This window comes from Nannospalax galili, unplaced genomic scaffold, assembly GCF_000622305.1.
Source record: "Nannospalax galili isolate Female #2095 unplaced genomic scaffold, S.galili_v1.0 scaffold795, whole genome shotgun sequence".
Lineage (NCBI taxonomy): Eukaryota > Metazoa > Chordata > Mammalia > Rodentia > Spalacidae > Nannospalax > Nannospalax galili.
Genome location: NW_008336391.1, coordinates 476,739 through 493,574, shown reverse-complemented (window position 1 = coordinate 493,574; position 16,836 = coordinate 476,739). Strand labels below are relative to the sequence as shown.

General features: G+C 37.9%; 1 protein-coding gene across 7 annotated transcripts in view; it reads right to left on the bottom strand.

Moving 5' to 3' along the window:
• Cep128 (centrosomal protein 128) overlaps positions 1-16,836 on the bottom strand; it is a 466,611-nt gene that overhangs the window by 22,421 nt on the left and 427,354 nt on the right. For all 7 annotated transcript variants that reach the window (XM_029562537.1, XM_029562536.1, XM_029562539.1 and 4 more), the window contains one exon: positions 2,397-2,474. In XM_029562537.1, the coding sequence (XP_029418397.1) occupies positions 2,397-2,474 (78 nt within the window). The remainder of the gene's footprint in view (positions 1-2,396; positions 2,475-16,836) is intronic.

Genomic DNA, 16,836 nt, shown 5'->3' with positions numbered 1-16,836 from the left:
TATATTCAATTTTCAAGTTTTCATTTTTATAAGAAAAAAGAAGTAAAAGAAAGCCCATTAACATGGTTATGGTTTAGCCGGAGCTAGGCAATTTATGGTAGATTTAGTTTGGAATGTAGTACCAATCTCTTCCCAGTTTATTAAATAGGTGATGCTTTAATATGGGATGACAGAGCCTAAGCATTTCTTCTCCCCAAAACATGAGGTTCAAAGAAGAGAAAGAGAGAGGAGGAGAGAAGGGAGGACGAAACAGCCAGAATGAAATAAGAATAAAGTCAAACATCAAAATAGACTGGAGTTCGTATGCATAGTCACAGACTACAGTACTACTGAAACATAGACTCATGAAATACATTTTCAATATATATTAGTAATGGCACCACGAGTAGGAACCAGAGATACTGGTGTCCAAGCCCCTCAAATTATGGACAAGGAAATAACCCCTGATATATTAAGTGATGTTATCTGGGGCATGAACTTGAACTTGGATAAGAAGAGAGGTCTTTGAATTCTTGTCCACAGTATGCTTAGTTTTAGAATAAAACTTTATTAATATAAAATCTTTCCATATTTTCATTTAAGGGTATATCTGGTTGTTTTCATGAAAATGACTTAAGTGGGCTATTTTTAATTATATAGATAACCTCGGAGTATATATAGAATGGGCTTCAAGTTAGAGGTCATGGGGAAAAATCAGACAAATTAGATCTCACTTCCCACTAATTTATATTCTCCAAGCCTCGGGTTCCTCTTCTGTAAATAGGGAAAACAATTTAACCACAGGATGTCCTTTCTGAAGACTACAAAAAAAAAAAAAAATCCAAGCACAGCAGAATAGATGTAGTTACTGTTTGCTACACAGTATGTGGTATGTGCTACATGTGATACTAAGAATAGCAAGGATTTCCCTTTTCCAGGCAAGAGGTTTTACTTTTAGTGGATCAGAAGGAATTCTAAGCTTTAAAAAAATATTCCCCCAGAAAAATTCACTACAAAAGCATCCTCATAATGGAGTTTGTATATGTATAAGCTAGACTTATAATTAGGAGGCTTTAGGATGCTGCTTTTAGAAGCATTCTGTTCAGTGAGGACCACTGGGGAACAAGTGAGTTGTCACTGCATGCTAAACTTTATATGCTTATCACGGTCTAAGGGAGGAATTTGTTTCCCCTGGAAGTGCCACCTGTCTCCCACAGTTCTCACCCATCCCTTCATTCATCTAGATGACATCTATTAGTACAGAGGGAAAAAAAGGAAGGATGATGATAAAACCTTCTCTGTTCTCCACACTGGGTTGCATGAAAGTGAGTGGAAATCACACAGCTCTACATGCTGGTGTCGCAACTAATTGATGGGATTTAAACTATAAATACACAATCAAATCATGAGAAAAAACACAATACTTTAATAAAGTACACAAGGAACATTTCGTTTATCCTACCGGCAATAGTCTTGCCTTCAGGATGTGTCAACTCACTCTTGGATCATACTAAAAAGTATTTACTTACTGAATCACTAAAAATACTTGTATTTTGAGATCCACATCATGTCAGTGCTTCCAATACATCCATGCTATTACTTGGTTATACTTCCTACTCAACTGTATCATCAAAAGATTAGCTATATTTAAAGAGAGTCTAAATATGTTATAGTTTCATTTAAATTTTAAGTTTGATGTGAAATAAGAGGTTACATGTTCACAATGGGAACCCCTACCATCACTTTTAGATTTGGCCTTTTATTTATATCTAGTATGTAATAAATTGACACTGCAATTATAAACTGCCAAAGATGTACTCTACATTTGTACCCCTAAGGAGGTATGTGAAGAGTTCTCTGGTCTAATGGGACTGGGTGATGGAGCAATCTGCTTTGCATCTATCCTCGGTGAGAAGCTTTATAGTAATTACAGCAGGCAAACCCACACATAAAATTAACTGGCTTGATCATGAAGTGCTCTGTGGTTAGAGTTTATCAACAAATGGCCTTGGAGATGAGCTATAAGATGCTTCATAGATTGCCATGCTAGAGTAGAAGGGTATGTGAGCCATGACATCCACAGAACAAAAAGTACCTTAGCTTTCGGTTGTCACTGGCATGTGTCACTCCCTTCAATTCTTAGGTTTTTCTAACTTATTATTACAGCTTTGGAGAAAAAAGTGAATTTATAGCAGTAAGTTACGAATTTTTATTTTCCTATGTTACGCTAACACAAAAGTGTGTTTATTTTCAGTCTTGACAAATGTCAAGAGAACTGTGATAAGATGCAGTCTTAAAAGTCCTCAGTGTTTTTCAGTCCTTCCTCCCATCCAACAGGTTTCCTTGCACATCAGGAAGATGTCAAGTGTTCTAATTCACATAAAAATAATGAAAGAGACAAGCCAACTATTTCTCACTCTGAAGTCTTTGAAATCCTCTAGTAGGTTCAGTTTCTCAGGCACAGATTCCAGATGGTCCAAGGCCACTCGGGTACTCTGGGAAAAGAGAAAACAAAACATAAGGAAACCAAACCCAGTGAAAAATTGATTAGTGTTCTCAGAATCTAAAAACACTGATTAATAGCCTCAGAATCTAGATACAGAAAATGAGACAAACCACTGGTATGAGTAGATTAAAATGAAAACTTATAGTCAAATAAGAATATTTTCAATACATTTTTTAAATCAGAAGAATTATTTCCTTTCAAGACATGTCTGAGATGTATCTGCAGATCTGAACCATATAAAAAGTATTCCTGGATAATTGCTTTCAATTAATATGCTAAGAAATTTTCTATAGAGCATTTCATATTCATATTAATTTATAAAATTTCTTCAGTAAACATCAAAATTCAACTACCAGTAATACTGAGAAAAAGATGAATTTGAAGTTATTTATCTATACCATACATTAGACATTCTCAAATGCTGCCATTAGGAAGAAAAGAGTTCTCAGCAAATATTTGAGCTTAAAAGGAAATGGGGGGTGGTTCTCAAAAGACAGAAGAAAGTCCTAAAAATCAAACACTTGTGACAAAAAGCACAGGATTCTGCTCATTATAAATCAATACCTTATTGCCCAATCTTTGATTAGCTGGTCCTATTATATCCATCAATATAAACATTAAGAAGGAATGATCTGTGAATTACTTTGAAGAGGTTCAGTGGTGGAATAACCTTGAGACTGCATAATATGTAATCGGTGTTGGTAACTAGTGTTAGCTTTGGAATTTCAAATGAATTTCAATTGTTCAATGCAATAAACAACAAAACTCACAGGTGAGGCATAGGAACAACATGAAATATCCTGTAAGACCCAGGGCATCAATCTGCAGAGCTGCAGAGAAGTTAATGTCAGCCTATTCCATCCTGTGCTCTCTAACACGTTTCAATGAATAGTGGTCTGGGAGTGTCACTCTAGACTGAGACAGCTAAAGATTTGTGTTCCCTCTTTCACCCCAGCTCCTGCCATGAGGACTTCAGAGGCCACAGGCTCCAGACAGCTAACTCTAAGATCAAACAAATCTGCCCACCATGCCCAATTTCACATGAAACAACAGTATTTTGTTAAGATGTAAGATTTTAGGGTTTGTTATTTACCAACAAACAGCTCAACATTAATTACCACAAATGATGTCTACGCTGAGAATTAATTTAAACTGTAGGCAAATCAATGTGGACAATCGGCTTTTGATTGGACAGGTAGATTCTGATTTATGCCATAACTGTTTTTCTTGAGAAGAGTTTAGCACTTTTCAACTAAATCTCTCTACTTAAAATCCCCTCTCCCAAAATTCAAAGGTGCTGTTCTTTTCCTGGCAATCCAGAGCCTCACTGAGGCAGATTTTCCAGGGCCTGTCCTTTATGTCTCCCACAAGCTTTGGGTCAGCAATGGATAGAAACAAAAAATAATGGGATCTCTTTGTTCAGTATTTTTCCAATGCACCCATTTCTACCACCACCTTCTTCAGTAATTGTGTTAGTTAGTTCATTCAAAAGCCTAGCTAGAATTCTGCAGGCTAAATGATGCTTGCTTTCAGTTATTAAGCCCCAGACAAGCACTTTGGCTTCACTTTTTTTTTTTTTTTTTGGTTCTGAGTTAATTTACCTCTTCTCAGTGCTTCGTGACATGGAGTTTTATCACATATAACCCAGTGTTACTACTCTTCATATGCTTATTTTAGAAGCTGAGCAAAAGCTCTCCTGCTTTTCCATTTTGAACAGAAAGATGTTACATGCTGTTCCACATTCATAAAAACCTTCTTTCTCATGATCTATTTAAAGGATTTAGTATTTTGTTCCTTCTGTTCAATATTTATATTATTGTTCGTCTTTCTGCTGCATGTACTCCCTTAAACTCCATACATTCTAAATGGCATCATTTAATTTTTCCACAGGTAGGAAAGAGTCATCAATGTGACATTTTTTCTTAATGTATATAGGGACATAACATGCAGGTAGAGGAAAGCAGGTGGGCTCTTTTAGTCACCACCTAGCCTATATTTCTTTCAGTAATAAACTTAGAGATTTAAAGAATTAGATCAGCTCTTGAACAACAAAATACAAAGGAAAGTTCTGATGCCTATTTTAAGGCAAAACTTTGTACACTGACTAAAATCCTTTGTATAAGCACATTCTAATAGACTTTTATCACTAATGTTTTATTTCCTTTCTTTATCCTATATATTTTCTTATTTGGGAGGGATCCTATTAACCTAGGCAAAGTATGTTAAACTCATTTTGTTCACAAAATAAGCAAATGATCTCTTTCCCCACCATAAAGCTGTGTTTGTGCTTACAATTCTCAATCAGCAAACTGACTTTGTGACCCTCCTTTTTTGTATTTCGCATGCATGTGCTCACACACTAGTTCATTATGACTATTATATTTCTGGATGGTATTCAAATGGCTATGTTATTGTGAGTGATCCTGGAAAACTCTTTGCCTCTTTATTAAGCGCAGTTATTTTTGTACTCTTCTTCTTCCTTACCCATGTCTCAATGAACTCTCTATTTTCTCATGACTTCAGTTGCCGCCCCCCCGTGTGTGTGTGTGTGTGTGTGTGTGTGTGTGTGTGTGTGTTGCTAGAGATTGTTTATATTAAGCCAGTGCTCTACCACTGAGCTAATCCTGCAGTCTGTGACTTATTTTCTTATTTTGTATTCCACTCACATATTACTTCTAAATATCTTCTTCAATATTAGAAACACTCTCCACTACACAGGTCCACCTATTCACCCTTATATTCTATTCTGATAACTTACTAGGAAAGTATATCATAAATATAACATAAAGAGCATCAAGACATAGGTAACATCTTTTTTTTTTTTTTAAGGAAATTTTAACTCCCTGGGAGGATGGCGGGAGAACAATGCATATGCAAAAGATGCAAAAATTATACAAGGACCAAGTGAACATCTCTTACTCTACAGAAATATGTATAGGTGCTGGTTTCCAGGGCATTTGCAACAGGAAGATGTTAAGTAATGAAGGCAGCGAGGCCAGACCTGCACGCTCGGGCTCCTATAAAGATTGCACGATTAGGTGATATTTCAGGGTGTATGTTTCTCTCTCTGTCCTTCTCTCCTTCCCTCCCTCACCCTCTCTCTCTCTCTCTGTAAGCCTAAACTACTACTTTGGTATAAGAATATACATAATACTTTCATTTTTTTTCCTTCAAAATGTGAGGTTGCTGGAGTTAGGTTATCTCATACCATATACCATTTCAAGTTCATGATCCCCACATCAACAGTGCTGAGACAGAATCCAGAAACACGCAATTATTTTTTGAGAATTTCATACATGAGTACCGTATTTACATCATATCCCTCCTCCAACTCCTCCCATGTCTCCTCTCTCTCAATCTGGTGACCTCTTTAATTATTATCACAGACACACACACACACACACACACACACACACGAGTCCATTTCATGTTGCTCATATGTACATGTGTCTAGGGCTGATCACATGGGACTGGATAACCTATTGAGGAGCTTTCCTGGAAAAATCTGATTCTCCCTCTCAGTAGCACTGACTGCCCATAGCTCTACTCAGATACTCTTAAGGATCTTGGTTGGTTTCAGAGTCTACATAAAGACTCAGGGAAACTTCATGTTTTAAGTTGGTTAATTTTTTTTCTGTGTTTTATTAATTAACACTTTATAGTGTGTAGACAATCCTATCAAAAACTCACAGAGCAATTTTCAAGTATGTTTCAGTAAATAGCATCAACAAATGATATAACTTAATTGGCCTTTAATTTTACCTAATTCTTTAAAACAAATGAGATGTTTACATGAACGTTTAAATAGGTGTAGTGGCACATGCCTGTAATCTCAGCAATTTGGAGGTACAGGATCCCAAGTTCAAGGTCATCCTGAATTACCAAGTGAGACTATGTAGCAAAAAAAAAAAAAAAAAAAAATTACCCTCTGAAAACAAATATTACAAGGAAATACACACCACACGGAACTGAAAACAGAGAATCCCCAATGAAGACCTCACACAGAACCTGCATTTCATATGCACCTACGGCTTACCTCAGAGGTCGAGGCGCTGCCAGTATCACAGCCTAGAGGCACTGGCTGAACACGGGTTCTGCTAATCTCAATGGCACAACTAAAGTCTACACTGTAACAAATGCAGTTTGCAATCAAATTCAATTCTGAATTATGTTTAACCTGCTTCTTACTCCTTGCACTAACATGTGAGACGTGTATAGGATTGTCAACACAATTACACAGATGAGGCCATTGAGAACAAGAGGGTACAAGTAATTGTTCACAGTTGTGTGGTAGCAAAACTAGGATGCAAATTCCGGCAGTCTGAAGGAAGAGATGACAGTGTTCTCATCACAAAAAAACATTCATAGCACACCAAGCCAAAAAGGCATGGAGAGTAACCGGAAGGTGTAATTGTGATTATTTCCAACCCCTTTCCAGCTATCAATACTTAGCATTCAACCTTGAAGACATGTTCTTGATGGGATTATTTCTGTTAGAAAAGTTTTAAAGAGAGACCAAGAAGAAATTCATCTTGCCAGGGCTGAGGAGTCTATGCTCAGGACCACATGTATCTAAGTACATGTGCATATGCATAGGAGAGAGGGACAGTGGGAGGAAGGAAGAAAGGGAGGAAGGGGGGAGGAATGGGAGATGGAAGGAGAAAGGAAAAGAGGGGAGAGAGAGAAAGAGACAAAGGCATCAGGATAATCTTTCTGTAAAGGATACTAAGTGTATCACAGTTTCATGGGACACTTTGTGTTACTGTAATGTGCAATGCTTGTACACACAGGTTGCATGAGATGCAAACACTGGCTGAATGAAGACAAAGGCAGTTCCTATGTTCTAAATACTCCCAGAAACGTATGCATCTTGACCTCTTTATTAACATTCTAGAAGTCAAGACTATGGTTTGCTAATTTTTCTTCTAAGAGCATAATCATGTAGGAGATATGACCGTGAGAAGAGAAAACCTGTCTCTTAGCCCCATGGCTTACACACTTACAAATGTGATCACACATTTGCTGACAAGGGCAAAGAAGCTGCCAATTTCACTATTCCAAAATTTCAACACATACCAGACACCTACAGAGCTGAGTGGTTTGAACTGGTCTACACGACACTTCCTTAGATCTTCTTTGTTTCAGACCAGAAGGAAATTGAATCGTATCATGTGGCAACGTAAGTGGCAGCAATTAGGAATGTAAGAAGGGAATGTATCACAAATCTTAGCAACTGTCTCCTGTAGAGAAAACTTAAGGAACAAATTTAACCATAGGTTTATTTTACTACATATACTTCTCTTTGCAAAAATGTACATTTATATTATTAATACATAATATAAAAATACAAATTTCTTACAGTGATATTGAAAACATGTGTTTTGAGATCTAGATGATAAAGGAGGATTTGTCTTTATTTTTATTTTAAAATGATGTGTATATTTCTGGCACAATGCACATGCTAAATAAACAAGGTTATGAGGCAATTTATTTGGGTTCAAAAATGCAATTCTATTTCATTTGGAAAGAAATTCACTGCAAAATTTTCTTGACAAATAGCTGAACGGTGGTGAAAGGACCTGAGTAAACACGGTTCAAGGAGAGGAAGGGTGAGATCACATAAAGGACAGACTGTATGCCTTTCCCTGGTGGTGACTCAATCCAGCACAGCTGTATTGGCTTTAAAGGGCCCTGTTTTCATCCAAACTGTTTAACACACTCTCTGGAACCAACCCGAACAGTAGCAGAGAACAGGCCTACAAAGCCCTGTGCTGCTGATGCACATCCTTCAGGAGGCCCAGTGAAGAAAGCTGTGCGGGCTTCTCCAAATACCAAGAGTCCTCTATTTATACACTGCATACTTAGAGGTCTAAATATCAGGCCCCCACTTACAAGCGTTTCTGTGTGCTCTGGGGTAAGAGCGCATATAAGGCTCGTTATGTAGTATGGCAGTGAGCATGGCAGCATACATCAGCATACATCTCGGCTAAAACCTACAAGAACTTTTTATTTTATTTTTTTATAAACAATTTCTACTTGTTTTCATAGAAAATTTCACCCTAAGTATACAAGATCGTTGTTAAAATGCTGCGCTATTCAAGATGATGTAACATATACTCACAGGAAAATCTGGGAACCAGAGTCCTTCTAGGTATTTTCCAACTTTCAGTCACAATTTCTTTTTAGTTTTTATCCGCCTTTTTTCATTTTTATGTGTATGTGCTGTGTATGCATCACTGTATGCATGTTTCCATGTGAGTGGGCATACAGATGTGTGTGGGTGCATATGCATGTGCCCCTGTGTGTGGTGGCCTGAGGCTAATATCAGGATTCTTCCTGGACACTCTCCACCTGAGTCACTGAGGCAGGGTTTATTAGTCACTTTTCTGTTGCTGTGATAGAAACACTGACCAAAGCAACTTATGAAAGGAAGAGTTTATTTGAGCTTATGGTTCCAGGGGAATTACAATCTGTCACAGTGGGGAGGAAGGGTAGCTAGAGGTGGCTGGAGCAGGAGTGGAAGCTAGGCTCTATATCTTTAAGCAAACACAGGAAGCGAGAGCAACTCCAGATCTGGCAAGGCTTAAGAACTCTCTAAGCCTGCCCTCAGTGACATGCTTCCTCCAAGATAGCCACACCTTCTAAGACTGCCCAAAACGGCACCACCAACTGGGGACAAAAATGTCAAAATACTTGGAGACTATGGGGGACATTCTCATTCAATCCACCACACAGGATCTCAGGTGAATCCAGAGTTCACAGATACAGCCCCAGAACCAGCTTGCTCCAGGATTCCCAACTCCACCTTCTAGCACTGGAATTTCTGACAGGACATGATGCTCACTTGACATTTACATGCATGTAGGTGATCTGAACTTTCTACACTGAGCCATCTCCCTAGCCTCCCTTTTATTATGAGAAGAATTATAATGATATTGCCCATCGGTACAAAGAGGCATGAATGTCACAAGGTAATCCATAGTTTTTTATTGGATTTATGGCCAGCTCCACAGGTGGGAACTCATTTATGGTACTGTAAACTTGGCCAAGAACCAATGGCTAGGGAGGCCATAGGCTCTAGGGGAGAATTTATTACTGTTATTTTGTCAAATACATATGGTACCAAACTGCCTTTTAAATATTTATCTTTACATTCATAAATTAGTGTGGCATCACTTCTCATCAGAGAAGCTGCTTCTTGTAGAGTTCAAAGATTAATGCAGAGCCCCACAACTGATCAAAGTGAGAGAAGAGGTGATTGTAGAGTGCCCAGCTCTAAATGCACGTCTGTGTTATATTCCTCTGTCCAAGGCTTAAGGAATACCATGGAAGATAGGGCTGAGAAGATTGTAAGAGTCAGAGGATTTGGAGGACTGCTGTGAAATAGTGTGTTCTGGATATGACAGGGCTGCCTGTCATGAACTCATAACAGCTATGGATGCCTACATAAGAGTTGAACAAGGTGAAGCCAGTCAACACTCTAGCATAAGTGTGGGAGAGGTTCACAAAGCCACAACCCTAGCTGAGGAGCTATTGGCAGTTGATGGTTACTGGAGGAGGGAAAATCAGCTTACCCCTGGTGGGTTGTCCATGTTCCAATGGAGCTTCCTACACCCTTGCATATACAGGTAATGCTAGACTCAAGAAGATCATAAAGAAACAAAAGAAGAAGACATTAAGTTGGGAAAAGTATGAGGAGGAGGAGACTGAGAAGAGCTGGAGGGGACTGAGGGATGGATATGATTAAAATACATTATGTATACAAAATTTTCAAAGAAAGAATGAATACTAATTTTTAAAAGGATTATTTCAAACACATAATCTCTCATTCTAGATTATAAATTAGAGCCACTCTGTTACCTTTTTTTTAGCTTAAAAAGAATCAGTGTTCTATCCAATAGTTGATTTGAGGGCTATTTATTTACTTTATGTGTATGAGTGTTTTGCCTCATGTATGTAAGTGCACCACATGCATGCAACACCTTTAGAGGCCCAAAGAGGGCATTGGATCCCCTGGAACTGGGGTTACGGATGGTTGTTAGATACTATGTGGGTGCTGGGAGCTAAGCCCAGGTACTATGCAAGAGCAGTCAGTGCTCTTAACCATTGAGCGATCTTTACAGATCCCAACCCGTTTCATTTCTTGACTCAATAAGAAAACACTAAGAATGACCTGGAGGAGAAAGGAATAAAAGAAATACAGACATATCTTTTCTGGAGGTTCCTGAGACTACCTCTGTGAACACTGTTCTTGCCACTCCCATATATGAAGAAAAAAAACAAACACATGAAGACAAATAAAGACCTGCCTTTTAGGTTGAGGGCAAGTTCTGGTATTTAATCTGAATTAATGATGCTACCTAAGGATTCTGAGCAGAGTGACGCACTCTCCTTATTTTTAAGAAAAGGATTCTGGATGTTGAAGATGCTAGCTCCTCACTCCCAATCAAGAGAAGAACTGGTGGAGTACGGAATTTGATTTTTCTGTTTATTTACTTGGCATTGTTAGGGATAGTACCCAGAGTCCCACACATGCTCACATGTGCTTACATGTTAGGTGAGCGCTGTGCAGTATAGTTTCCCTCCACTTCCCTATCTTCTAAATTTGTAGAGTTTGGGAGTGCTGAGGGAAGACTGGGGGACATCTGTGGAAGATCTACTAGGAAAATGAGCTGAATTCCCAAAGGGTCATAGGCACAACCTCAAATGCTCCAAACAGTCACACCTCAAGAGCATATGTCTTCTTGTATTTTTTGAGACCAGGGTCTCCCTGTAGCCTCCCTGGCTTAGAACTCAGTATGTAGACTGGGCTGGCCTTGGTCTTGCAGAGATCCTCCTGAGTGCCATGCATCATATGCTTGGCAAGAACATATATCTTAACAAAGCAAATGACTATGAAATGCTTTCTCTAATATAATTAAAACATTTTTTTTTCTAGCTTTCTGTGTAAGGATAGGTGACAAGACAGAGCAGAAATAAAACACTGATTGGTAATCATGAGATATCAAGGTATACTTCAGTGTTGATAAAAACAGTTGTATGGACTGTGATTTAACCCATTGGCCTCAGATTTCAAGGGTTATTTATCCTAAGGAAAAACTATGAAGCAAAAAACTTTATATAGAATTCTAGGGGCTGTTTAGCCAAAAACACCTGTGGGAGTAAAAACCTTCAGTCACAGGAAAAAGGATAATGCCTATATAAGAATAGACTGAGAGATGTTTCTCTCTTCTTCTGTGTTTGTGATAGTTCATTAAACTACCAACTTAAAATTTGTCATTTTAGGGGCTGGAGAGACGATTCAACGGTTAAGAACACTGACTGTTCTTGCAGAAGACCTGGGTTCGAATCCCAACACCACATGGCAGCAACAACTGTCCATAACTCCAGTTCCAGGGGATCCGACAGCCTCTTCTGTCCTCTGAGGGCATTGCATGACACAGGTGCACTTACTTACATACAGGCATAACACTCATACACACAACATAAAAATAATATAAAATATTTTTTTAATTGTCATTTTATAGTTTTAGAAAAGATGCTTCTAAAAGCATGCAAAGAAGCTTTCATTTTTTCCCACTTTATAACTGGTCCAATAACAAGAATGATTTCACAATTTTCCCTTATCCAAATGCTGGGCTTCTACAGCTACTGCCATGAGCACAAGTCCATTCTTCAGTTGCTCCCTGAAAGCTTCTGCACCCATCATGACTTTCTGCACCAAGGTACATTTGTCTGGCATGTTTTATACATCAAGCTTTAATTAGCTCATAATTCTCCTGCAAGATTTGGCTTGGTCAGCATCTCTTTAACATGACATTTAAAAGTATGGGCTTTTGAGCCATTTGCCTAAGTTTAAATACTGGTTCAACCCCTTATTGCTATCAGTGCTTAGGGAAGTTCCAGGTCTCTGCAAACACCTGGGATTATTCTCTTATTTATAAATGGACATGATAATAACCATGATGTAGAGAAGTCATAGCAGTAAATATACCCATATATGTAAGTACTTAGAGCAGAGCCTGTCAGTAATAAGCAGACAATAAACACTAGCTATTATTACAATGATGATAGTACATATATTCCCTTAAACAGTGAGGTGCACATAAGTCTGATTCCTGCCTGCATTTACACCTCTCATGACACACAAAATCAATTCATATGTGTGTATTGAAATGAAAGGCAAATTCCTTAAATAAAGGACAGTATATTATACTTTTTAGCCATGAGTACTTGTAAGTCACATGATGAATTTAATTCCTTTTTATATACATATATATTTTATTTTTTAGAAGACGTATTTCATTACAGCTTTAACATACTCAATAAATTTCTAGAGCAAAGATGCATCTCTTTCAAAAGTGACTATAAAATTTTTAGTTTCACTGTTGAATTAATACAGTTATACAATATTGAACTCAGTATAGACCCTGTAACACATAAAATTGAATGAGTTTTTAACCTTTAAAAAAGATCTTCATTTCATTTTAAAACACACTGTTTCTTACAAAAAGACTCATTGTTTTTGCTAATAACACTGTGATGTTGGTACACACATCTCTAATCTGTATGTATCTGATTATTACTAGTCATAATTAGTCGCACTCCGATCCTTGGCACCTGTGTATGTCTATAAAGTCATCGGGTAGATTTCAATGGTACTGTTTATTACCTCTACTAATTAACATGATGTAAGTTTTTATGCTTCCTCCTCAAATATAATTCATCTTTAAAATTTTGTTGATTTGTGTGTGTGTGTGTGTGTGTGTGTGTGTGTATTATCACAGAGAACATCCCAAACCATCTTATTCATCTATACACCCACATCCCAGGTAGCACCCTCCCATAGCCTCCCTCCCCCTACTAGAGCCCTTATACTTTGTCATCCCTGCTACTGTCCGCTGTGTTGTCAGCACCTCCAGCCGTTCCCCAATACTTGCCCTTCTGGTGAATCTAGTCAGCCTATCTAGAGGTCTTTGTTTTAGGAAGGTCAGCTCTTCCTCATCTAGCAGCAATCAGCTGTCAATATTCCTTTAGATTAGACTGGGGTCTGCTGTTCATTTTCCCAGGGCTATGCTGGGTCACTATCTTGGAGTCCCTTTGGCCACCCTGGCAACAACTCAAAAGAAGGTACCTCATATCTGGCATTGTTATATTGGCTCCTTTAATCTTTGGTTATACCTTCCTTTTGGGTGTTTAAGGCCATACAGTTGACCCAGATAAACCAATTTATTTTTACTCTTAAGGCCGTTTGAGGATCTGTTCCTCAGGGGTCACATGGGCTTGGGAGGAGCCCCTGGCTCCTTTCTTTTACCAGTTTTGCCTATGTGAAGTCAAAGGTCCAGCTCGAACATGGCTGGCTTCGCTTGGAAGCATGGAAGAAATGTTTCCTCTGTGTTGACCCTCCTCTTGTAGACTGGACACTGGTTCAAGTCCATCTCGTGGGGTCTCCACAGCCTCCTTGCTCAAGAGGACAGGCAACTCACCACAGTTACAGGACATTTTGAGAGATGCTCATAGTCCCCTGGAACTAGTGGACCTAGGAGGGCAAGGAGCAAAAACTATCTTTTTCCTCTGACCAAATTAGTATAGGCTTCAAAGTACATCTGTTAAACATCCAAGATGGTTAGTTCTACCAGTCTGGTACTTTTAATTACTGTGTGCCTAGTATATAAGTCTTGGGCAAAGACCAATTGTTCTCAGATAAACCTTGCCTAGACATATATTTCTTGATCTGGTATGCATAATTTGTCAGTAGTGTTTGACTAATATGATTCCCTCTGGCTTTTAAAACTAGCTAGGCATTATTTCTCTCTTGCATTGTCTAACCTCTCCATCATGGTTTCCCCCATAAGGTGCCACCATTTTTCCCCATTCTCCCTTAATAATACCCTTCTCCTATGGTCCTACCTCTCTTGAGCTCCTTCTTCCCTTTATCCCCTAGGTTCCTTGTATACCCTTCTCCCTAACCAAATTTTTATCCATATCTCCCTTATTGACTCCTGTTTCCTACTGTTCTTCTCTTTCAGGTTACTTCTTTTCTTTTACCTCCCTGGTTCCTTTCCATTATCCTGGTTCCTGTAATTATGTCTGGATACATACTTATCAGGATTTGGTTCTAGGATGCACATATGCATATGGGGAGAGAACATATGTCGATTTTTTTTTCTGAGTCTGTGTTACTTCACTTAGTATAACAGTTTCTAGTTCCATCCATAATTTCGTGATTTCATCTTTCTTTACTGCTGAGTAAAACTCCATCGTATATATGAACCACATTTTTATTATCCACTCATCAATTGAGGGACACTTAGGTTGCTTCCATCTCTTACCTACTGTAAAAAGAGCAGCAACAAATGTGGATATACAAGTTCTCTGCAATAGGATGAGCTCTTTGGGTATATGCCAAGGAGTGGTATAACTGGGTCAAATGGTAGGTTCATTTGTAGTTTTTTAAGAGTTCTCCACACTGCTTTCCATAGGCGTTGAAAAAGTTCGCAGCCCCACCAGCAGTGAATGAGCGTTTCCCTTTCCCCACATCCTCTCCAACATTTGGTATCATTTGTTCTCTTGATTTTAGCCATTCGGGCTGGGGTAAGATGAAATCTAAAAGTGGTTTTAATTTGCACATCCCTAATTATTAGTAATGTTGAACATCTTTTAGGATGCTTTTTAGCCATCTTTACTTCTTCTTTTGAGAAAGCGTTCTTCAGCTCCTTAGCCCATCTTTTAATTGGGTTACTTCCTTTCTTGATTCTCTTGTTTTTTGAGTTCTGTATATATTCTGGATGTTAAACCTTTGTCAGATGTGTCACTGGTGAAGATTTTCTCATATTCTGTGGGTATTTCTCTTCCCTTCCCTGGTTACCTCCTTTGATGTACAGAAGCTTTTTATTTTAATGAGGTCCCATTTGTTGAATCTTGAACTTGTTTCCTGAGCAACTGACATCCTGTTTAGAAAATACTTTCCTACACCTATATCTTTTAGGTTTTTGCCAATGTTTTCTTCTAACAGTTTCAGAGTTTCAGGGTAAAAAGATGGAAAAAGGTATTACAAACAAGCAGCAGTAAGAAAAATGCTGGTATAGATATTCTTACATCTGATAAAATATACTTGAAACTAAAACTAGTCAGAAGAGATAGGGAAGGAATCATTTAATCATTAAAGGAAAAATATACCAAGAATTTTTCACAATATTAAACATATATGCACCAAACACCAGGGGCAGCCAATTTCATAAAAGGAAGTCTATTAGGTCAAAAATCACACAGTGACTCCAACACAGTGATAATAGGTGACTTCAGTACTTCACTGCCACCAACAGCCAAGTCGTCCAGAAAAAAATGAGAAAGAGAAACCCTGGAGTTAAATGACATCACAACTCAAAAGCACCTAAAGGACATTTACAGAACATTCCACCCAAACACCAAAGAATACACTTTCTTCTCAGCAACCCATGGAACTTTCTCCAAAATTAAGCATATATTTGGACACAACTCATGTCTCCACAAACTTAGGAAAATTAAAATATCATCCTGTATTCTATCTAAACACACAGAAATAAAGCTAGATATCTACAAAGGAATGAGAAAAATACACAAATTCATGGAAATTAAACAACACATTACGAAATAAAAATTGGATCAAGAGATGAATCAAGAAGGAAATTTTAAAATTCCTAGAATTCAAAGAAAATACAACATATTAAAACCCATGGGAGAGAAGGAAGGCAGTCCTAAGAGGAAAATTTACAGCATTACGTGCCTACATGAGAAAATTAGAAACATCTCACATAAACAATTGAATGATGGACCTGAAGGCCTTGAAAAACCAAGAACAAAACCTAAAAAGAGTAGATGTGGAGAGAGAAATACAGTCAAAGTTGAAATTCATGAAATGGAAAAGAAATAGAAAAAGGATCCAAATTAGCAAACTCAGAGATGAAGATGGAAACACTACATCAGGCACTGAGGAAATTCAGATAACCATAAGGACATACTCAAATTCTCATAAGTAAAAAGAGCCCAGGACCAGATGGATTGATATAGAGGAGAATTCTACCAACTCTTCAAAGGAAAACTAATATCAATACTCCTCAAATTATTTTTTAAAAAACAAAAGAACCATTCACAAACTCTATGAAGACAGCATTACTCTGTTATCAAAACCAGACAAACACTTAACAAAAAAGAAGTCATAGGCCAAACTGTCTTATGAATATAGATATAAAAAACCTCAATGGAATACTTCCAAACCAAATGCAAGAACACATTAAAAAGATTACTCACTATGATCAAAACAGGCTTATTCCAGGGATGTAGGGATGGTTCAACATATAAAAATCAGTAAA